Source organism: Hevea brasiliensis, chromosome 5 (assembly GCF_030052815.1).
Source record: "Hevea brasiliensis isolate MT/VB/25A 57/8 chromosome 5, ASM3005281v1, whole genome shotgun sequence".
NCBI lineage: Eukaryota > Viridiplantae > Streptophyta > Magnoliopsida > Malpighiales > Euphorbiaceae > Hevea > Hevea brasiliensis.
The window spans coordinates 111,651,381-111,675,930 of NC_079497.1; the positions used below are offsets into that span (position 1 = coordinate 111,651,381).

The following is a 24,550-nucleotide window of genomic DNA, read 5'->3' on the forward strand; positions in this document are numbered from 1 at the left end:
GTACCGCTAGTAGAATCTGTAACCGGCGAGGGACTAGTCTGTGATGAAGTTAGCGCGAGATCAGCCATGAGCAACGTTGCAACGTCCATCTTTCTAGACTCACTATCATCACTGGAAAGTTCATCTTCATCATGGGAAGAGTTGTCTTCTAAATCAGAAGGAATGGATATCATATGCTGAGATGGTGGTTTAGAATACATCTTTTCTTTGCCCTTGTCAATTCTTCTTTTGGTGGTCTGAGATTCTTCCAAAGAATATGGGCTTCTAGTCCCATATTTGGAAGGTGCTGGAGGAGGTATGTGCTTCTGAAACAAAGGAGATCGGTTATATGTGGTAGGAGTGGGATCATAGGAATAGTTGAAGGGGCCAAAAGGAGAGTAGGCAGGTTTAGGTATTATTAGGAAAGGGTTTTGTGAGCTTATGGTAGAGAAAGGGCTGTAAGAAGAAGGTGCTTCACTGGGTGACCAATGAAGATCTGCCTTAACTTGAGCCAGTTGCTGCTTTAGCCTTCTGATCTCAGCTTCTTTTTCAGAAAACTCCATACCAAATCTCCTTTGTTGGATTAAGGACTTAAGATCCTTATCAAGCTGTATAATCTTCCCTTGCAGATCCTTATGCATGTTCTGGGCGAATGCAGTAAAAGAATCTACCTTTTGGTCAATGTGTTGAGTCCTTGTGAGAACCTGGTCAATCTTAGAGTCAATCCGCTGCAGTGTCTTATTTTGAACTATTGCATTCTTTGTTTGCCAGTTCAGGACTTCTTCAGCTTGAGTAATCGGGGTCATCTGCCCGTCAGTATCAACTTTGGTAGAATTGATGAAAGGTCTTGTAGAAATTTTAGTTTGTTGGTCTGTCTGTTGAGATAGCGCGGGAAAATCCGCTTTATATGAGACAAGGGAAAACATCATGCATGGTTGTACCAATGGTAGTACAAGAGGTGGAGTAGGAAGAGCAGAAGGAGGAGGGATTTATCGTCCTTCTTCTTTCCTGATGATTTCCAAGGCGAGTTCATAAATGGGGAGAGGCTTCTTCTGCTTAGTTTCTTCATGGATACCTATCTATGGGCTGTTGTCTGGAAAATCTTCTCGGAGAGTTTAAGGAGGTTTACAAGAAGCTCTAGATTTCTTTATGAGTTTCTTCCAGTTTTTATCTGATTGTGGATGATTGTATTCATTTTCCCAATAATTGTCACAGTAATCGCAATCTAGGTCGCACATGCCAGATCTTGGGAGATCCCAAGGACAATGACCATCTATCTTTATGGGGTAGACATAATGGTTGTCAAATGTTACTGCACAGATAGGGTAGTGTTTTTGCTCTTTTTGTAATGGCTAGACCATCATGATTTGAAACACAGGTAAAGATCCTGTGGAATGCCTGGATGGCTGGAAAGTAGTTTGTATCGTTCCATCAGTATTTCTTCTAAAAGAAGATTCTGTAATTTAGATTGGCTGGGAAGTTGCATGGAGCCTTTCATAGTTGGTCAGCCAAGTTTTTGGAATGAGCTGCTCAAGCTCACTTCTAGGCAGTTGCCTAGGTATCTGGACTATTGTTGGCGTTATCTCAGTATCTGCCAGGACAAGTAAAGCATCATTTGAAATAGAGGGCTACGACAGATCTACCGCATGATCTTGTAGTCTGTAGATAATATGGTGATGCAAGGTGGTCATCATGGATGACGTCACCTGTTCTGCTCCTGTGAGCTGGACTTGTACTTTTAGTGTGGTGCAGAGATGAGGATCTCGTAGTGGGAGATTATAATTTGGAAAGAATGTTAATACCACGCTTCCAGCGTGAAGAGTGGTTAAACACGTTCCAATGACCGCATGTTCATACTCGAGAAATCTTGTGTCAAGAAGTGACACTCTAGCAGTGACTGGGAGTCCACGTCTTCCATGTAGACTGAGGATAAGTCTTACTGCTTCAAAGTGTAGATGGGAATAACCTTCCTGTCTCCATTTGGGGATTAATGGAGGTGGAATTTCCAGAGTGACATATTGTTTAGCAGAAGAACTCTGGAGAGAACATTGGTCCATTCGAGAGGCTTGGACATATTTCTTATAAAGAGATCATCTTGATGAAATGAGAGATCAGATACTTCTGGTAAGAGTTCCAGAACGTCGATAAATATTATAAGGACTGAGGAGGCGTAGAAGAGATTCCCCGACCTGAGTGTCTTCAGGTAAGGTGGCTATTTCTATGAGATTGTCAATACGAGAAGAAAGAGTTCTTCTTAGAGGAAAAGAGAAAGAAAGAGATGAAGTAAGGTTTACTATTTCAGAAGGAGTAGGTTGTTGGAGCACTATCTGAGACGAAGGTATAGGTGTCTGGTAAGAAATTTTTGTGAGAAATTCTCCTTACTCACCATAGAAGTATGTATCATACGAGTATAATCAGGCTCTAATACCAAAATATGCCGGGAGCCCTTACCATACACTTAACTTACTCATGCTATGCCTCTTTCCTCTCCATAGGTACTCTCTGGCTGTGCCCTTTTGTAACATTAAATGTATGATAATGGGACCATAGCATCTAATATCATAACTAAGATATTTCTAATACACAGGATCCTCTGACGAGGCAAGTGTAGAGTATACGTATCTCTGATTACAAAAGTATAGTACACGTTCTTAAGGTTTTTAGGAGAAAGAGAAAAACTTAGAAAGCCATATATGAAATCTGGGATATTATTTTAGAGAAAACGAAGGCAAAAGTCTGTTTTACGTATGAAGAAGATGTCTCCTTATATAGACTTGGAGACTATGAATTTTACAGGCAACCGGGTAGCAACCTGCTATCGACACTTGAAAAGCATAAAGTAAAAGACACACTTATTATATATTATGGCCGACAGACCTTTTTCTTTAATCATGGAGTAGTGGATAGATTGAATGTGTCATAGTCAGAGTCGTTTGAGTCATCGATCCCGAAAAAGTCTCTTGGCCACTGTCCATGTGCAGTAGGAGAAGATGGGTCAGCCTTTTCGATGACTTCACGTGCTTCAATGTCCATTGGGTTCTAGGAATCTTGTCACATTGGATGAGACTAGTCTATAGGTTCATTGTCAAGGGTTCGGATGGGTCCGAGGGATGTACAATTCACATGTGGGAGAGTCAGAGGCTGATAGCCATTTATTTCACAGAGATGGTCTGTCAGCTGTCTTCTTAGTAATCCCATAGTGTCCTTATCCAATATCAAAATCATGTTTATCCTGCATAGGCCATTCTCCAGAAGGCCCGATGGACTCCTTTGGTCTCAAAACTCTGAATATGAATAGAGGAAAGAAAACGAACTTGAATTCAACTGGTTTGGCTAGGCCTAGGGTTGAGCATTGATGTGTTTGATTTTAGAAATTAATTGCCTAATTGGTTATCCGTCTTGGAATTTTTTTTTTTAATTAGGCTTTTAATTTTGTTTAAAAATCAATTAGTTTTTCAAAGTAACCGAAGATACTGAAATCGTCTAAAAAATATGAGATGTGACATATCAATTTCCAACCAAAATTTAAAAAAAAATCGTCACAGTTCACAAGATAGGAACCAAATGAATATATATATATATATATATATATATATATATATATGGGATTCAGGAATCACGGGCTGGAAGTGTGTTTTAAGTACATAATGTTGCTCTGCAAGTTGCAATCTGCAATGAGGATTCACAAAATCATCACACAATTACCAAAGAGATTAAACTATTAATTAGCGCCTGGCTTGCCATTCTTTTTTTAACACTTCATTATTGTCGTTATTATTTGTCATTATTAGCTTCTTCATTTTCATGCCTGACTTGATGGTTGGTGGCTGAATATTGATGATCCCATAATCCAGGCAGGACAACAAAAGGTCAAACTAGAAGACTACATTGGAATTATTTAACATAAAAAAAAAAAAAAACCTTCAAAGTTAGAGCTTGCTTTAAAGTTAATTTTTAATTATTATTTTTTTTGCCAACCGCATTTAATAACTAAACCAAATAAATTTAAGTCATGAATTGAATAGCAATTCAAATAAAGAATATAATATGATTATAAGTGATATGCAAAATTCTATTGTACACATAGTTTTATTATAATTAAGAATTTATAAATTTTCTAATAAATAAAACTTAGATTAATTGATGAAAAAATTAGTAGAATAAATTAAAATATTACTAATTTATTAAGAAAAATTTAAATTCATAATCAAATATTTAAAATATGTATATATTTATATATGACTCATAGCGTGAGTTAAAAGCGCATTATTTTTAGGTTAATTTTTTCAACATCATTTAAAAATATATTTTTTGATAAAAAATAATTTTAAACAAAATCTCAATTACATTAATCATCATAGTATTTCGTTAAATAAATAATTTATAAAATGGCCAAATTGTTAAAGACCCACCTGGATAGATAAGTTCTAATTTCCATTAAGCAATCTCCAGAGGTTGGTCCCCCATTAATTGTTACTGAGCAGTAAAATCTCTGAAGAAAATAAAGATTCTGCACTAAATTAAAGCACTGGACTGACTTTGACATAATATTTATTATTTATAATTAAAATAATAAATTTTATATTTTTTGCCTAATATATCTTTTACTTATTTCAAAATAAATGATTTGTATTATTAAATTATTCTCAAAAAATAATGAATTTTTAATTTTTAATATACATTAAATTGAGGTATATTAAAAAAAATTTTGAGAGAGGGTATATTAAGAAATTAATAATTTAATTATTAATTAAAAAAGTGATTTATCTTGGAAAAAAGGAAAATACCATAGGTGGATGAAGATTGAAGACAACACCCACTTTCTTTTTTGTGCATATTGTGGGGTGGGCTTTTACAATTTATTGCTTGTGGTCTAACCCTAACTAATGAAAGTGGAGATAGCTTTATCTATCAGTCCATAAAAGATGAGGGTAAATAATCAAATTCTTGCCTGAGTTAGACATTAGTATTTATTGACAAAAAAATTAATCATATATGTATTAAAAGAAATATTATTTTAAATATTATTAAAATATAATTTAAAATTTTATTTACTTATTTTAAAATTTTTTATAATTAAATTATAAGTAATTTAATTTAAAATATTTTATAATTAATAGATTTAATAAAATACTTTACTCAATAATAGTTGTAATAACAATGTCAGGCTCTATAAGCGAGTGAATTTAATGCATAGGTCATTAGGTGTTTGATGTTTTCAAGTCTATGCCCCCCACAACTTGTATTAAAAGGTTGACTCTTTTATATTATTGTTGCTTTAATTTATTTTTTTTATGTAACATCATTTTTATTGATATATTGATTAGTAACATTTTATATTTAATATTTAATATTTATAAAATTGTGACTATTAAACAAATAAATTTATAAAATTGTAATTATTGAATTTTTGATATTTATAAAAATGTTTGAAAAAATTAAAATGTGTATAAATCATGTCTACACATTTACCCACTATAGATATTAATAATTGTACTTTTATAAAATTAAAATATCAAATAAAATACAAATGATGACAGTTCAAGTAAAGGGCATGATAAGCTAACCCCACAATCGAAACATATAGAGTGAAAAATAAAAAGGTAAATAATGAAAATTAAAAATTTAAATTTTCATTCAAAATTTTAAAAAGTTATCATTAATATAGAGTGAAAAATAAAAAAAATAAAAAAAATTATAAGAACTGAAATTACGAAAATACAGGTTGACATGACCATGTGAGCTGTGGATTGCAACCACTTTATTCCTCTGTAAATTCAAACGGTTAAGCCCGTTGCGCTCCCTTCTTCACGTTAAGTAACAAATAATTTTCCCTCTGCTCCTTGTTTCGCGCCGCTTCCTTTGCTTTGCTTTCGTCTTACACTTGTTGAGTATATATATCATAACGTCGACTCACATGCTTTCTTTGCCTTCCGCCGGCGGCCATCGCCCGTTCGACGAGTTAAGGTCTAATCGCGTTTCGATCGGATTGTGATTTTCTTTAGCTTCGAAACGTCAAGAGTAATACTAAGCGGTTAAGACTTGAAGGAAATTCTGCTGAAAAAAGGAAATAGACTGTGCCACCGGCAATGGCGGCGGTTATAGCTGGAGATGATTTGGCAAGGTCATCGACGGGAAGCAGGAGGAGCTTCGGCAGCCGCCGGAGCTGGACCCAGCCGGATGTTTTTAACCGGTGTATGAGGCGGGAAGAGGACGAGGAGGAGCTCCGATGGGCCGCCATAGAAAGGTTGCCGACATATGACAGGATGAGGAAAGGGATGCTGAGACAGGTACTTGATAATGGAAAAGTTATTCAAAATGAGGTGGATATAAGGAATCTTGGAATGGAAGATAAGAAACAGTTGATGGATAGCATACTCAAGGATGCTGAAGGTGATAATGAGAAGTTTCTTAGGAGACTTAGAGACAGGATTGATAGGTCAGTTATTAACCTTTTAATTTTTTTTATATATATATTTTTAATTTTAATTATTTATTTTTAGTTTTTAACTGTGAATTTGTGTATTTGAGAGTTTTTATTTGGTTTAATTTTTGTTTTAGGGTGGGGATTGAGATCCCAAAGATTGAAGTCCGGTATAAGCATTTATCAGTGGAGGGTGTTGTGCATATAGGGAGCAGAGCTCTTCCTACCCTGTTTTACACTACTCTAAACGCGATTGAGGTGCTTTTTTTTTTTTAATTTTTAAAATTTTTCCTTTTTGATTTGTAAAATTTTAAACTTTTTATATGTTTGTTTTGGTCATTAGACTAATAGAATTAATGAACTGCAATTTTTTTTTGAAGGGAAATTAAGCTTTTGTTTTGTCAAAATTGTATATTTTTTTAAAAATTATATTTATTTTGCCATCCTTCTTAACTATTTGTTTTGGGTGAAAATATTTTCATATTTTATATGGAAATTGTTTTATAAAAAAATATTTTTATAAAAATATTTCCTATTATTTGATTATAATACTAAACCAATGACTATAAGAAAATTTAAAAATTTGAAAAATGACTTTGAATATTTAATTTTATTTTAAGATTATGTTATTGAGTGTCTCAAAGGCTAAAAAATGCCAAAACATTTTTTATGAAGATATTTTTTTTTAGAAAATACCTTTTATATTTTTTTGTTGTTTGATTATAATATTAAATTAATTATATGTATTTATGTTATATATATAAGTGTTTTTATATTTTAATAAGATTATTAAAATTTAAAAAATAAAAAATAAGAAGTCATTTTTTTTACAAATAAGTGAATTTTTTTTTATTTTTTATTAATATTTTAAATGAAAAAAATATGATAAATATTTTCTTCAAAATAAATAAATAAATAAGGCTTAAATTTGAATTTTTTTTTCTCCTGGTGAATTTTATTATTTTGAGTAAGTTGGTCATGACCGTCAAATGATATTTGATATCTCCTGTAGTTACCATGTTGACTTGAGATGACATTTTATCAGCTTAAATATTAATGACTTCAAATCATCATTGATTCTATTTTCCTGTTTTAATTTTTGTTGTAGAACATTCTTGGTTTGATTCGGCTTGCTCCATCAAAAAAGAGAAAAATCCAGATTCTTCAAGATATCAGTGGAATCGTCAAACCGTCGAGGTATCTTTTTGGACATTGTGCACATTTTCTAATTCACACTTTGGACTAGAAAATCCAGAATGAGTGGTGCCATTGTAATTTGTACAAAAAGTAGGCAAACTGTCAAGACAGAAAAATACTGGTCATAATCTTGTTTCTGTTAATTGATAGGAAATGTTGATTTTTTGTTTAATTGTGTGAAATGGATCCTTTATTTTTTGTTCTTAGCGCAGTCTTTGAATTAATTATTGCTCAATGTGGTAAATTTTAGGATGACCCTACTGCTTGGTCCCCCAGGTGCTGGGAAAACAACATTGTTGCTTGCACTTGCTGGGAAACTTGATCCGAATTTAAAGGTATATCTCTTGTTTGCATGACTGGTTATGTTTGTATTTTAGATTTATTTGGTATCTGGATGATTTTTATGAACAGGAAATTGGGAAAATCACCTACTGTGGTCATGAATTGCATGAGTTCATTCCTCGGAGAACTTGTGCTTACATTAGTCAACATGATCTTCACAATGGAGAGATGACCGTAAGAGAAACATTCGATTTCTCTGGACGCTGCTTAGGGGTGGGCACGAGATATGAAATGCTGACAGAACTTTCGAGACGAGAGAAGGATGCAGGAATTAAGCCAGATCCCGAGATTGATGCATTCATGAAAGCCACAGCAGTGTCAGGCCAAAAAACTAGTTTGGTCACAGATTACATTCTCAAGGTTTGTTTTCTGCATTCCAAGCTGTGGCATCCGTCTCTTATTCTTATCCTTTTGTGCTGAACTTCAAAGACTGATTCCTCTTGAATCTTTAACAGATACTTGGATTAGATATTTGTGCGGATATTATGGTTGGGGATGACATGCGCAGAGGTATATCTGGAGGACAAAAGAAGCGTGTGACCACTGGTATGTTCTATCAGAAAAGGTTAAGCAAAAGAAATAAATTCCTTCTCTAGTCCTCTGGATGGATAATTATACTCGATCAATACTGTTGTTGGTCAAATATAATTTGCTGAAAATAAAAGAATCCAAAATCTTATAACAACAATCGTTTTTATTTAGTGGTCCATTCTTTCTGGAAAAATGACTAGTTAAATGCCAATGATTCTGGTTTCTATAACGCTACGAACTTTTTTTTTTTTGGCTTTGTTTTCTTTTGACTTGCCATGTTCTTAGTAGCTGTTTCTCGCAGTTTTGGCAGCTCGAGAACTATTCTAATAGTTGCTGTGTGAACTGAATACAGGAGAAATGCTGGTGGGACCAGCAAAGGTCCTTTTAATGGATGAAATATCAACGGGACTGGACAGTTCCACCACTTTTCAGATATGTAGGTTCATGAGGCAAATGGTTCATATTATGGATGTAACCATGATCATTTCTCTTCTGCAGCCAGCACCGGAGACCTTTGAACTCTTTGATGACATTATCTTACTCTCGGAAGGTCAGATTGTCTATCAAGGTCCACGCGCAAATGTCCTTGAATTCTTTGAATACATGGGTTTCAAGTGTCCTGAAAGGAAAGGAGTTGCTGACTTTCTGCAAGAAGTAACTTCCAAGAAGGACCAAGAACAATATTGGTGCAAGAGGGATCAACCTTACGGATTTATCTCGGTTCCTGAATTTGTGCAGGGCTTCGGCTCATTCCACATTGGCCAACAACTTGCATCAGATCTTAATGTTCCGTATGATAAATCAAAAGTTCACCCTGCTGCACTGGTGATGGACAAGTATGGCATTTCAAATTGGGAACTGTTCCGAGCATGCTTCTCAAGAGAATGGCTGCTGATGAAGCGAAGCTCCTTTGTGTATATATTCAAGACGACCCAAATAACAATCATGTCCGTAATTGCTTTCACGGTGTTCCTAAGGACAAAAATGAAAGTGGGCACTGTTGCAGACGGACAAAAATTCTTTGGAGCGCTGTTTTTTAGCCTAATTAATGTGATGTTTAATGGGATGGCAGAACTTGCAATGACAGTTTTCAGGCTTCCGGTCTTCTTCAAACAGAGGGACTGCTTGTTCTTTCCTGCATGGGCATTTGGCTTACCTATATGGGTCCTTAGAATCCCATTATCGCTCCTGGAATCAGGGATATGGATTGTGCTAACATACTATACAATTGGTTTTGCTCCTTCTGCTAGAAGGTAAATAATCTCAAAAGGTTTCAAATTTTCTAGTTGCTTTTATGAATTGTTGTCCAATGAATAGGTTGACAACTTGATTCCTTTCCCTACTGTGGTTAGAGTAGACAACCTATTTGGATGTTGGACTTTCAATTTATGTTTTTCTGCTCTGGATATAAAGATAACTGGAATTCAATATCTTTTACTATTGCTGTAACTTTTAGCAACAACACTTTGTTTAATTTCTTCAGGTTCTTCAGACAGTTCCTGGCATTTTTTAGTGTTCATCAGATGGCGCTGTCCCTCTTTCGTTTCATTGCTGCTATTGGAAGAACACAAGTTGTTGCAAACACACTTGGAACCTTCACCTTGCTTCTGGTTTTTGTGCTTGGAGGATTCGTTGTTGCCAAAAGTAAGTAGTCGACTACTCCTCAATATTGAATCTTGTAGTTAAATCAAGGCATTAGCCTAAGGATAAAAATTTAACAAAAAATGTGCATATTTGAGATTCTTTGCAAATAAATTATATTATATCAGTCTTTTCATTATGATTACAGATGACATTGCACCTGTGATGATTTGGGGCTATTATGTTTCTCCTATGATGTATGGACAGAATGCTATTGTCATGAATGAATTCCTAGATGAAAGATGGAGCGCAGTAAGATTTCTTCATACTTTGATTGTCTTCAATAGAAATTTTCATTCTATTAAGGATGGGCACATTCCTATGTAATCTAAATTATATGGTTGGGAGACTAATAATTTATTGTTATATCTTGCTAACTGTTGCCTAATTAATGCCAGCCCAATCCAGATACCAGAATTGATGCACCTACAGTTGGCAAAGTACTTTTGAAGTCTAGAGGCTTTTTTACTGATGACTACTGGTTTTGGATTTGTATTGGAGCACTATTTGCGTTTTCTTTCCTATTCAACATCTTATTTATTGTCGCACTGAGTTACTTGAATCGTAAGTCATCTCACCTCATACCTGCTCAAGGATTTTAGTACCAAGATGAAGTAAGGTTGAGAAGCCTCTTATGTGAGAATTTAATTTCAGCTCTGGGTGATTCAAAAACTGTCATCGTTGATGAAGATAAGGAGAAGAAGTCGTACTCAGGAAAATATCGAACAGAAGGTTATGTCTTTTTCTTAACCTCTTCTATTTTGCAGCAACCTTAGCATCTCTTCTTATTTTTTCCATATGACATGGTTACTAAATATATTTCACACTTGCACGTAGACCTGGTCATTGGTCCGGACTGGTTTTGGGCAGGAACATGCGGTCTATTAGAAAGGGAATGAACGGGATTCGGATATAGGCCCTATATGGTTCCAACCAATTCTGGTTTAGAATCAGATTTGGTCCGGTTTAATGGTGGTTCCAGTTTGAGACAGTTTCAACTTTGCTTTTCAGTCTAATTTGGTCCGATTCTAGACTGAACCGACCAGAATTTTTTCTAATAAAAGTTTGAGAAATTTTGTTTCCTTTTAAAATTAGGAACAAAAATTTAAATTGCAACAACATAATTCAACAATTAACTTTATTAATTCTTAAATATTATACATTTTTAGTTTACATTACAACACATGAAAAAAATATAATGAATGTTATTTCTTATCTTACAAAATGGAAAAGAAAAATTATATAAGTGAAAGAAAAAATACACAATATATAAAAAAATTCATTACAATACATTAAAAAAATACAACAAATGTATTTTTTAAAAACTTAAATATTAAAAAGAAAAAAATATATATCTATTTTGTTACCTAAGAGGAAAAAATTAAAAAAAAATAGAGTGAGAATTGAGAGAGTGGAAAATGTTAAATTATTAGGAAGTGAAGAGGGATAAAAATTGAAAGGAAATATGTAAATTGACATGAAATGTGTGGTATTTTAGGAAAAAAAATAAATATTCATATTTCTAAAATGCCTTAAAAATTAGTTGTTACTAAATTGTTATAAGGAGCAAATTTATCTTTTCGCAAGACCCAAAAAACAAAGAAAGAAAATAAAGAAACAAATGAAAAACAAAAGCCTTCAAATAGTAAAATGACGATTGGGAGTAGGGGTGGCCATGGTTCAGGAACCGCCGGTTACGGTTCCTGAATCGCCGGTTCAGGTTCAATGAAATCATGAACCTGAACCAAACCGTCATGGGACGGTTCGGAAGACGGTTCTTGAACCGCCAGTTCCGGTTCGAGCCCCGGTTTAAAACGGTTTAAAGGACGGTTCGAAAAATGACAATTCAAGACGGTTTGAAAGCGGTTTATGGGCGGTTTAAGAGCAACTTAAAGGAAAAAATTATTGAAAAATTTTATTAATTTAGAATTTAAGTTATATTTGTAAAAATATTTTAATTTTTCTTAAAAATCTTTCAATCAAAATAAAATAAGAAAAATAAGAATAAAAATAACTTATTTTTAAGAAAAATTTAATAAGCAAAGACTTGAACTTATTAAAAAACTAGAGATAAAACTAATTTAAAAAAAAATAGAAAAAGGTGCATAAACTTAATTTTACCTATGTATCCCTTTAGGATTTAGAGGAATCAAAATTTTCAGTTATAAGTTGAGAGAAGGGAGATTGAGGTGGTTTGGTCATATGAAGCATAGACATAAAAAAGTTCCAATTAGACAAGTAGAGCATATTGGGTTGATGATATAATGAAAATAATAGGTAGATCTAAACCGACTTGGAGGAGAATAGTACAACATGACCTAGAAGCATTATACATTTCCGAGGATTTAACCCAAAATCGTTTAGAGTGGAGAAAGAATCCATATAGCCGACCCCAATAAATTTTTGGGATAAAAGCTTAGTTGAATTGAGTATTATTTGTCATTTTTTAAAAAATTATATGATAATTAATAATTAAAAAAATATAAAAGAAAAAAAAATCAAAATAGAGAGTATTGAAAATTTTATTGAAGATATAAAATAATAACAGAGTAATTGAGATAGTATTAAAAATTTCAGTGAGTATAAAAATAATAAAGTAGGGGAATTGTGAAAGTACTGAGAATTAAAAGGAGTGTAGAAAATAATTATTTAGAAAATTTGAGAGAAATTGAAAGAGTATTAAGAATTAAAGAGAATGTAGAGAATTAATAATATATATATATATATATATATATATATATATAAATGAATTAGGAGTAGAATGAAGTATTTATTGAATTTTTTGTATTTAAATCGCCGGTTTGGTCCGGTTCGGAATTGTCGGTTCAATCCGATTCGGAATCGCCGGTTCACGGTTTTTAAAAATTATGAACCTGAACCAAACCGTAGAAGCACGGTTTCAGTCCGGTTTGAAGCCGGTTCCGGTTTTGACCGGTTTCAGTTCGATTTTGACCGAACCGGTTCCGGTTCGATTCCGATTCGAAACCGAACCGTGGCCACCTCTAGTTGGAGGCACCAACGCCTATAAATTTAAAAGCAGAAGAGACATTTACGCAGGAAGATGCCATGTGGCACCTTCTGTGCGTGCCATATGGTGCATGATAGGCCACGTGGTGCCTTCTCGTGATCCCAAGTCACCATTTAAAAAACATGATTTGAACCGTTAGTCAAATCTAGTTTCATTTAGGATTGGGAGAGGAGGCTAAAAAAAAAACAAGACAAAACATTGTATATAAGCTACTAGGCCTGTCCAAACCCACAAACCATATGATTAGGTCGCAGTTTTGATTAGGGCCGATCCCAAATTTTACCAAAATAGAGTTCACTCCGGTTCAAGACATGAACATGGGGATATACATTATTTAATTATAATTTAGTATCCAAACTCAATCAATCAAATTTAATTATTTTAGTAAAAATAAATTTAATTCGCTTTCAATTCATAATTTTAATTTTTTTTTATTTTTATTATTGATTCAATTAACATTAATTGATAATTGAAATATCTGAATTTTTATTAAATTAATCTATTATTATAATTTTATTAATAATATATTATTTATATTTATATTAATAACATTTAATTTTTAATTATTTTATTAATAATAAATTATATTTATTATTTTTTATAATTAAAAATAATTATAAGTATGTTATTAATAATTAATTAATTATATAAAATATGCATTATATTTTTTAATTAATTCGGTTGTAAATGATAATTTATTAAATATTTTTAATTTTGTGTCGGTTTGATTTTTTTTTATTCGATACAATTAATATTTGAAAATCGATTAAAATTTTGACAGTAAGAAACAGATTAAAATCTTGACTGGTAAAAAACTTAGATCGAATTCGGGTAATCGAACGTTCACCCTGCCTGAACAGCTCTGGCCAGGTCTACTTGCACGAATCAAGAACTAAATATGGGTGCTTGCGCTTAAGTTATAATTGCACAAAATTGATGTCGACATGATATCATAAACTTAATCAAGACAAATTTCCACAATGTTTGGCAATAATAAAATAGGAAAATTATACAATAATTTCTATGTATCATGTCATCAGGTGATATGGTATACCCAATCAACAATAATAAGATACATCATATATATTATTTGACAAAAAATTATTTTATTTTTATGATAAATTTTTTACTTACCTTTTTATAGTTGACGTGTTATTATTTGTTTGGTCAGGTGTATTAAATCATGTCTATGACTTGGTGCACAGGAACTACACAATAATTTTTCAATAAAATATTATAAATGGATGAATAGATAGCATACATATTAATACATGTTAGCATAATTAGTATGATTATAGGAGATTTGTGTAGTAAAACTACAGCAATTAGCATGATTATAGGAGATTTATATAGCATAATTACAACAATTATTATTCTTGTCTAAATTAGCTCATATTCTCATATATAAATAGATGTAATATCTCTGTAAATAAGACACAGATAAATACACAATCCTTTCCTTCATTACTTGTATTCTTTCTTCTAACATGTATCAAAGCCGTAAAACTTTTATTTCTAGTTTCTGGGGTCTCTCTTCTCTCTCTACAACCTGTTCTGGTTCATTCTTTCATTCCTGTTATTATACCATTTTTTTTTCTCCTCATTTTGTTATCAATGGAGAAATCTGATATTTCAAAACCTATTGCAACAGTTCTGACTGGTTCCAACTATAATATTTGGATTCAAGGAATGAAAAGTTTTTTGATAGGTCGCAAGCTTTGGCGTATTGTTACCGGAGATATCACTACGCTGACAAGAGAGAACGATGAAACTGATGTACTGATATCTACGCCGACAAGAGAGAACGATGAAACTGATGCAAAATTTGTTGAACGTCTTGAGGATTGAGATAGTAAAAATCATCAAATCATCACCTGGTTTCGCAATACCTCTATCTCGTCCATCCACATCCAATTTGCTAATTATGACTTTGCAAAAGAAATCTGGGATTTTTTGGCTAATCAATATTAGACCACTGGACTTGCCCACTATTATCAGTTGTGGACTACTCTTCATAATTTGAAACAAGAAACAGGTCAATCTGTGAATGATTTTCTTGCCCAAGTCCAACCCATTTGGAATCAAATATCTCAGGCCAAAATTAGTGAAGATCTTCTTCATCTCATTCAAGTTCTAATGGCTCTTCGATCAGAATATGAGGCCGTTCGAGCATCCCTGCCACATCAAAATCCACTCCCATCATTGGATACTGCTATTCAAGAGATTATTTTTGAAGAGACTCGTCTCAGTTTGGATAAAACTCCTCAATTTGAAACATCGATCTGAGTTATCACAAATTTACATCACATTTGCAAAAATGATTAAACTCAGTTCTCTTGTGACGTTAAAATTCTCCGAACAAACAATGCCATGGAATATTGGAATTCTTCTTTACTTCAGTTTCTTAGTCAACAAGGCACCGTTGTTCAACGTTCTTGTCCTCACACCTCTCAACAGAATGGGCGAGCTGAACGCAAGCATCGCCATATTCTTGATTCTGTACGTACTCTTCTTCTTTTTGCCTCATGTCCAAAAAAATTTTAGGGAGAAGCAGCTCTTCATGCTGTTTATATTATTAACCGTCTTCCTACCTTGGTTCTTCATAATTTATCTCCTTTTGAAAAGTTGTTTAGACAACCTCCTGACTATTTCATCCTTAAACCTTTTGGATGTGTTTCTTTTGTTCTTTTATAACCTCATGAACATACCAAGTTAGAACCTCGTGCTCATCTATGTTGTTTTCTTGGTTATGGCATTGAACACAAAGGGTATCATTGTTGGGATCCTGTTTCTAATAAGTTACGCATCTCTCGTCATGCTACCTTTTGTGACAATACTATGTTCTCTTCTTTTTTCAAATTTCATCACTCTGTCAATATTGACTTTCTATTTTTCACTGACTCCTCCAAAGAGCTGTTTCCAAGTCCTGATCTAGGTGATTGTGATGTGCTCAATATTAGCCCAACTACACCTGCCCCTATTGAATCTGCACCAGTTGTTGATCTAGTACCTGCGCCTGCATCTCCTCCTAGCACTACTCTTCGTCGTTCTACCCGTGTAAGAGAAACTACTCATTATCTTTCTGATTTTCACTGTTACTCTACTATTGCAACTCTTCATGAGCCTCGGTCTTATCGTGAGGCAAGTACTGACCCTCTTTGGCAGCAAGCTATGACTGACGAACTTCAGACTTTAGAGAAAACTCATACTTGGGATTTAGTTGATCTTCCACCAAACAAGACCCCTATTGGTTGCAAATGGATTTACAAAATCAAGACCCGTTCTGATGGAACTATTGAACGCTACAAAGCTCGCTTAGTAGCCAAAGGGTACACTCAAGAGTATGGTATCGACTATGAAGAAACTTTTGCTCCAGTGGCCCGATTAACATCTATTTGCAGTCTCTTAGCTATTGCTGTAGTTCGTAAATGGAAACTTTTCCAGATGGATGTCAAAAATATTTTTTTTCATGGTGATTTAACAGAAGAGGTTTATATGCATCCTCCTCCTGGTTATCATTCTCCTCATAAGGTTTGCAAACTTCGGCGAGCTTTATATGGATTAAAACAAGCTCCCAGGGCCTGGTTTGCCAAATTTAGTTCCACTCTTGCTCAACTTGGTTTTCTCTCTAGTCCACATGATTCTGCATTATTCACTCGCCGAACTGACAGTGGTATTGTTTTTTTGTTGCTTTATGTTGATGATATGATAATAACAGGAGATGATTCATCTGGTATTTCAGAGTTACAACATTATCTCAATCAGCATTTTAAAATGAAAGACCTGGGTTCTCTTAGCTATTTTTTGAGTCTTGAAGTTTCTCAAAATTCTGATAGCTATTATCTATCTCAAGCCAAATATGCATCCAACTTACTTTCTCGAGCAGACATCACTGATAGCAAAACAGTATCAACCCCATTGGAGCTCAATTGCAAACTTACACCTCTTGATGGCACTCCTCCTGATGATCCAACTTTATATAAACAGCTTGTCAGGAGTCTTGTTTATCTCACAGTTACTCGACCTGATATTTCATATGTTGTTCATCTGGTCAGCCAGTTTATGTCTGCTCCTCGCTCAACTCATTTCTCTGCAGTACTTCGAATCCTTCGTTATATCAAACGCACTCTTTTTCATAGTTTGCACTTTTCCGCTACCTCCTCCTTGGTATTATCTGGCTATTCTGATGCTGATTGGGCTGTTGATCTGACAGATCATCGCTCTACAACTGGTAATTGTTTCTTTTTGGATAATTCTCTTATCTCTTGGGTAGCAAAAAGCAAACTGTTATTGCATATTCTAGTACAGAATCTGAATATCGTGCTCTTGCTGATGCTACATCTGAATTACTTTGGTTACGGTGGTTATTAACTGATTTGAGTGTCACTCATTCTTCTGCCACAATGCTTCATTGCGATAATAGAAGTGCCATACAGATTTCTCATAATAATGTAGTTCATGAGCGTACCAAACACATCGAAATTGATCGTCATTTTTTACGTCAATCATGTTGCTCATGGCACCATATGTTTGATTCTTGTCTCCTCTGTCAGCCAAACCGCTGATATATTTACCAAAACGCATCCTCCCGCTCGCTTTCAGGATCTCTTAAGTAAACTCAAGTTGGCACCTGTGCTACCACCTTGAGTTTGAGGGGGGTGTTAGCATAATTACAGTAATTAGCATGATTATAGGAGATTTGTGTAGTATAATTATAGCAATTAGCATGATTATAGGAGATTTGTGTAGCATAATTACAGCAATTAGCATGATTATAGGAGATTTGTGTAGCATAATTACAACAATTATTATTCTTGTCTAAATTAGCTCATATTCTCATGTATAAATAGATGTAATATCTCTGTAAATAAGATACAGATAAATACACAATCTTTTCTTTCATTACTTGTATTCTTTCTTCTAACAATACAAATGTGACTCAAAAAAAATTTAAGTGGTAAAAAAAGAAAGAAAAGACATTAACATGTTGGTGTATATGCGTAGCAAATCTTCCTACTAATCACAACACGCTAATGAACAAGTTCATATGTTAGAATCAGAAAAAGATATACGGATATATACGGATATGCCTAAAGTTGTGAACAATTACAGGTATTGAAATGGAAATTAAAAGTTCTTCAGAAAGTGTTGGTGCTGCGGGTAGTTCATCCAAAAGAGGAATGGTTTTACCCTTCCAACCCCTTTCACTGGCATTCAACCATGTGAACTATTATGTGGACATGCCTGCTGTAAGTCACTCCTTTCGAAATGTTTCATTCTCTGATGTTTGCATACAGCCTTTTGGTTCAGAAGAGTTTCTTTGTTTTATTAGAAAACGTATCTCTCAGCTTTTACCATCAATGTTGAGTATAGTTGTGTCCATTATCTGAAATACAGTCTCAGATATGACGATATTTTATTTTTATAAGCTAGGTACAAACAATATATGTAGGATTTTGGTTTCCAGTCCTAATACACAGTGGTTTGCACTCTAAAAATCTCATGCTAGATTGATAGGTTCCTCTAGTTTTCAGATCACACAAGTTCTATTCTCATACGTGTATGATTTTTTTCCCCTCGGTTGGAGCATGTGAAGTGTTCTTCTGAGCCAACACCCAGATGAAAAGTTTTTATTTTTACATAACAGGAAATGAAGAATGAAGGAATTCAAGAGAAGCGTCTTCAACTGTTACAAGATGTTAGTGGTTCCTTCAGACCAGGGATACTAACAGCACTGGTGGGTATGAGTGGTGCCGGGAAGACTACGTTGATGGATGTCCTAGCTGGAAGAAAGACCAGTGGGTACATTGAAGGAAGTATTAGCATCGGTGGCTACCCAAAGAACCAAGAAACATTTGCTCGTGTCAGTGGTTATTGCGAACAAAATGACATTCATTCACCAAATGTTACTGTTTATGAATCTCTCTTATATTCTGCCTGGCTTCGCCTTTCTAATGACGTAGATGCAAAAACAAGAAAGGCATGCAGCATTTCCTAGCCATTTAGTTCTATCTAAATTAATTAGTTCTTTGAATTGTTGTCTAATGATTCCAATGTAATTTATATAGATGTTCGTTGAAGAAGTTATGGAGTTGGTTGAGCTAAATCCGATAAGAGATGCCCTAGTTGGACTTCCAGGAGTGAATGGTCTGTCAACAGAACAAAGGAAGAGGTTGACAATAGCCGTAGAGTTGGTTGCTAATCCCTCCATTATCTTCATGGATGAGCCAACTTCTGGCCTTGATGCCAGAGCTGCTGCTATTGTTATACGTACTGTGAGAAACACTGTGGATACGGGGAGAACTGTTGTATGCACAATTCACCAGCCAAGCATAGACATTTTTGAGGCTTTTGATGAGGTATATATCAAATCTTAGTGCTTCTTGAGTTTTGCTAATTTTTGTGTCTGTGTTTTTAAGGTATTTTCTGCTTGCAGTTGGTCTTGATGAAAAGAGGTGGTCAAATCATTTATGCTGGACCCCTTGGTCACTACTCTAACAAGCTTATAGAATATTTTGAGGTAAGGCGAATATGTCAATTTTCAATGTTGTCATCTTTAATTTCATTTAACATCAAAGAGTGGAGTTATTTGTAATGATTAATATCCATACAAGTAATCGTTATCTTTACATTTGCAGATTCTTGATCAATTCTTGGCTTTGAAACCAACAATCATATAGAGCAGCCAGTATTTCAATGTCAAATATTTGCACTATTGACTGATATTCATAACTTATTACAGGCTATTCCCGGTGTTCCTAAGATCAAGGATGGATACAACCCTGCAACATGGATGCTTGATATTAGTACTCATTCAATGGAGTCACAACTGAATGTGGATTTTGCAGAAATTTATGTCAACTCCTCTCTGTGTCAGTAAGTCTGGATGTAGTACCATTTTTTGAGAGTAAATGACCAAAAATATCTAGTTAACTCCTTTTCTGTTCTTGAAACACTCTCAGGAGGAATCAAGATCTTATCAAAGAACTTAGCACTCCAGCACCAGGAACAAAAGATCTCTACTTCCCATCCAAATACTCGCAATCTTTCCTTGTTCAGTGCATGGCATGTTTTTGGAAACAATATTGGTCTTACTGGAGAAACCCTCAATATAATGCCATCCGTTTTTTCTTGACAATTGTCATTGGAGTTTTGTTTGGTCTCATCTTTTGGAACAAAGGGCAAAAGACGTAAGTCTTTAATTCTTTATCTCATATGAGAATTGACATTGCATATGAAAGTATGTAGTAAATGTTCCTACATATTTTGAAAGTTATTACCCTGTATAAGTATATACTGGAAGCAGCTCCCTATCTTGTCAAAAGATTTTTTTTTTTTTTCAACTCAACTCAACTCAATTAAGCCTTTATACTAAAAATTTTAATTTTTTTTTTTTTCATTTTTAAGAAATTGCACTACTGTCAGTGGAATGCTTCTTCTACTGCCAGAAAATTCTGCATTTGCACTGGCTTAAGTGAAAATTTTCTGTTGGCAGTACTAAACAGCAAGATCTAACGAATCTTTTGGGAGCCATGTATGCTGCAGTATTTTTCCTTGGTGCAAGCAATGCTTCTTCAGTGCAGCCTATTGTTTCGATTGAAAGAACAGTTTTCTACCGTGAAAGAGCTGCGGGAATGTATTCTGCACTGCCTTATGCGTTTGCTCAGGTAAAATAAAAATATAACCTCTTTCACTTCGTATTGAACTTAAACTGAAAAGATAGAACTTTTAATGAAGTACAACTGAAAGAAAGTGAAAATTTTTCTTGAATTGTTTACAAAATTGTACTACAAAGAACTAATCATAATTTAAACACATAGAAACATTTAACTGCCAACCATTTTTATGAGGAACCACTCCTATTTCTACAGGTGGCAATAGAGGCAATTTATGTTGCAATTCAATCTATTATCTACACTGTTATCCTTTACTCCATGATTGGCTTCGTGTGGAAGGCCGAAAATTTCTTGTGGTTCATCTACTTTATGATTACAAGCTTCATGTACTTCACATTGTATGGGATGATGGTTGTTGCATTGACTCCGGGCCACCAAATTGCTGCCATTGCCATGTCCTTCTTCGTATCTTTGTGGAACTTGTTCTCCGGTTTTCTTATTCCCAGGACTGTAAGTGATGTCTTGCATTGTATTTCCAATTTTTATCTTCCCAATATTTATATTGTGAACAATCAATTTGTATTTAAAAAAAAAAAAACTTATATTTGCTAATTTCTGACAGCAAATACCAATATGGTGGAGATGGTACTACTGGGCTTCTCCTGTGGCTTGGACATTATATGGCCTTGTGGCATCTCAAGTGGGTGACAAGAATGTTCTTGTGGAGATACCTGGAGCTGGTAATGTGCCATTGAACGTATTCCTAAAAGAAAGCATGGGCTTTGATCACGACTTTCTTCCTGCTGTTGCTGTGGCCCATATTGGCTGGGTTCTCCTTTTCTTCTTTGTGTTTGCATATGGCATCAAGTTCCTTAACTTCCAAAGGAGATAAACCTGCTACGACACTAAATGGATTAGTCTCATTGGTCTTCAACTGCAGCAGAACAAATGTATCTTTTGTTTTTTTTTTTTTTTAAATTCTCGTGGAATCTCCGCCTTTTCATAAAGGTTTGGTTAACACGTGTCAATAAATGTTTTCACTTTTTAGTTGCAATCGCTAGTCTCTCTATACGTAAAAATAAAGTTAATCTTTAAAATAAGTTCACTTTTAAGTAATACTTTATTAGATTTTTTTTTTATTTTTTAATTTTACTTTTATTTTATTATTATTACTATTTAATACATAACTTGTAGTTTCTTAATGCATAATTAATATTATATATATATATATACATGTACATATATATATATATATTAGTCTTATTATTACCATCAATTTATATGTGATTTTTTAATTTCTTAACATTTTTTAATTTCTTAACATTTAATATAAAAATTAAAATAAAATCAACATATATCTATATTTATTAATTATAAATGAAAAAATTATAAATTTTATCACTAATAATAATTAATGTGTGTATATTAGATATGTAACACCCCGAAACTTTTGAGTTCTAAATAGTACTATTTTCAGTCTATGAATAGTACTATTCAAAGCTACATTGATGATAAAAATAATATGAAAATTAATTGAGATAGACATAATAAAAATTAAGTGACCATTGGGTTATGAATTTAATCGGTATTATAGAAAAAGATCAACTATAATCCGATGAGGGGCATTTTGATCAATTCACTCTAAGAGTTGATTTTTGACCTAAATGTCCATTAATTTGAGTGAGATTAAAATATTGAAAAAGAATTTAAAATATAAAGAAGTGTAGGGAAAGGAAGAAAAGAAAAATAAAGAGATTAGGAAATTAAAATTTTGTAATTATGACATTACAATGACATTATCACGGCACAATTAAAATTTAATTAGGAAAAAGGTGATAACTATATATAAGACAAATTGTAATTAATTCATCATTATCCATCATCTCCTTCCTCTCTTCATATGGCCGGCTCACACTTCACACTCCTTCCTTCATTTTTATTCACTTAAAGCTTTTGAAACCTTGAAATTATTCCATATTTTTCATACCTCCTCGAGAGAAAATTGTGAATTGATCTTGGTAGAGAAGATTGGAAGTGAAAGAACCAAGAGAAATTAAAGATTAGGGAATATTGGAAATTGGTCACTTGAGGTAAATTGACTTTCAAGCCTCCTTTCTTGTATAATTAGTTAAATTTAAATTAACTATGGGGAAATTACTTGTAAAATGATAAAAATCTTGCTTGAATCTTAAGAGGGAATTTTCGGCCAACCTAGATGAAGTGAGGTTTTGATGTGTTTAATGAAATTGAACATGGATTCTAGTGTAGGTGAAGTTATATGTATGCTTTGTGTATTGAATTAACATGAAATTTTATGAATTCGATAAGAGGAATTAGGGTTTTGGAAAAATTGGGGGTTTTGTACCATGAAGTGCAATTAGTGTTTTTAATGTAGAATTATGGTCATTTGGTGTGTATTGATTGTGAAATGAAGTTGGTTGGTGAAGGAAATTATTGGGAGAGTAAATGAATTTTAGGTCTGAAATTCTGGACACTTGAGTCCAGTGTACGTAAATGCTCATAAGTTGAGCTACACAACTCCAATTGGTGTGAAAACAATTGGAAATGAAACATAAAACACAGGGCTAAAACTTTCATAAGTAATGCCTGCCAAGAAAATGACTATAAGTTACCCTAATTAAGGCTTGAATCCGGAATTGTAATTTTGGATCTGACAGAAATGACCAAATAAACAGTATTTAGTAAATTGGTCATAACTCACTCTAGGAAATTCCAATTTAAGTGATTCCTGAACCTATAGAAACCTGAGACATAGGAAAACAATTTACTTGAAGATAGGAAGCCTAATTAGGACCATAACTCAACCAATTTGCTAGACAAAGTTAATCCAGCAAACCTGTCGTGATTCTGGACTAACTTGGAAATCCTGAACAATTAGCTATCCGACCAGTTTTGGTAAAATTACCATAACTAGGGCTACAAAACTGTAAATGTAGTAATTTCAAAGTCAAAATTCTCATAAGACATAGAACTAAAAATTTCATGTTCTGACCAGAACCCAGTTTTTATGAAAGTTAGGGTAAGTCAGGAATGTCAAATCTATAATTTTTGCACCTTAGCCAATTTGTCCTATGACCTCCGAACAGTTATCAAGCCATAACTTTCTCTATAAAACTCAAATTGAAGTAATTCAAAATGATTTAGAAACCTAAGACAAAGGCCTAAAACATTGTTTTAGGAACCAAGGCCAAATTATGAGATTAAGATGCCCGGATACAGAATGCAAAGTTAAGATACAAATCTGTAAAACCTAAAATTTCAGGATATGGCACCTGGAATAATGTCTAATGTTTTGGCCATAACTTGAGATCCAGAACTCCAAATTGAGTGATTCAAAAAGGAAAATAAAACTAAGACATAGAGAAACAATTTTCATGCAGAGCACCTCACCAAATTATGAATGAAACTAGGTTAAAATTTGGTTCAAAGGTCAGGGTATACAACTATGCACAACCCAAAACTCCTTGAAATTGCAAAGTTAACTTAAGGGTTCATTAGACATTTCTTTGATTAGTTATTGGCAATAGTTGGGATAAGTATTGAGACATTTTACTTGTATGTTTTCAGTAGAAAAAGAGGCTTTGAAGGGCAAGAAGAAGTAAGTAAAAAAATAAGGAGATTCATAGAAAGTTTGTGCACAACTTGCCTTTTCCTATGTTTTTAAATTTGTAATTGATTTGAATGAACTTTATGTGAATGAGTTGTGATTTTCCTTTGCATTTGATAATTTTAAATTGTGAAATAAATTTATAATTATGGAAAAGCGGATGT

General features: G+C 33.5%; 1 protein-coding gene across 1 annotated transcript; it reads left to right on the top strand.

The window, feature by feature from the left end:
* Positions 1-5,709: 5,709 nt before the first annotated feature.
* LOC110646111 (ABC transporter G family member 39) lies at positions 5,710-21,874 on the top strand. Its single transcript, XM_021799449.2, has 20 exons — positions 5,710-6,418; positions 6,541-6,661; positions 7,512-7,600; positions 7,851-7,935; positions 8,012-8,302; positions 8,398-8,488; positions 8,826-9,726; positions 9,957-10,117; positions 10,263-10,366; positions 10,513-10,678; positions 10,769-10,846; positions 18,255-18,391; positions 18,790-19,122; positions 19,211-19,501; positions 19,579-19,662; positions 19,885-20,018; positions 20,105-20,332; positions 20,638-20,809; positions 21,014-21,268; positions 21,381-21,874. Exons 1-20 carry the CDS (start codon positions 6,069-6,071, stop codon positions 21,648-21,650), a joined length of 4,341 nt encoding a protein of 1,446 aa, XP_021655141.2. The 5' UTR covers positions 5,710-6,068; the 3' UTR covers positions 21,651-21,874.
* The last annotated feature ends 2,676 nt before the right edge of the window (positions 21,875-24,550 follow it).

What these genes read in the sequence shown, in the direction of transcription:
- LOC110646111 (XM_021799449.2), top strand. Translation starts at nt 6,069, where the DNA reads ATGGCGGCGGTTATAGCTGGAGATGATTTGGCAAGGTCATCGACGGGA. An exon ending in AACTTGATCCGAATTTAAAG is followed by an intron (nt 7,936 to 8,011) that starts GTATATCTCTTG and finishes TTTTATGAACAG; the next exon opens with GAAATTGGGAAAATCACCTA. An exon ending in TAGATGCAAAAACAAGAAAG is followed by an intron (nt 19,123 to 19,210) that starts GCATGCAGCATT and finishes TAATTTATATAG; the next exon opens with ATGTTCGTTGAAGAAGTTAT.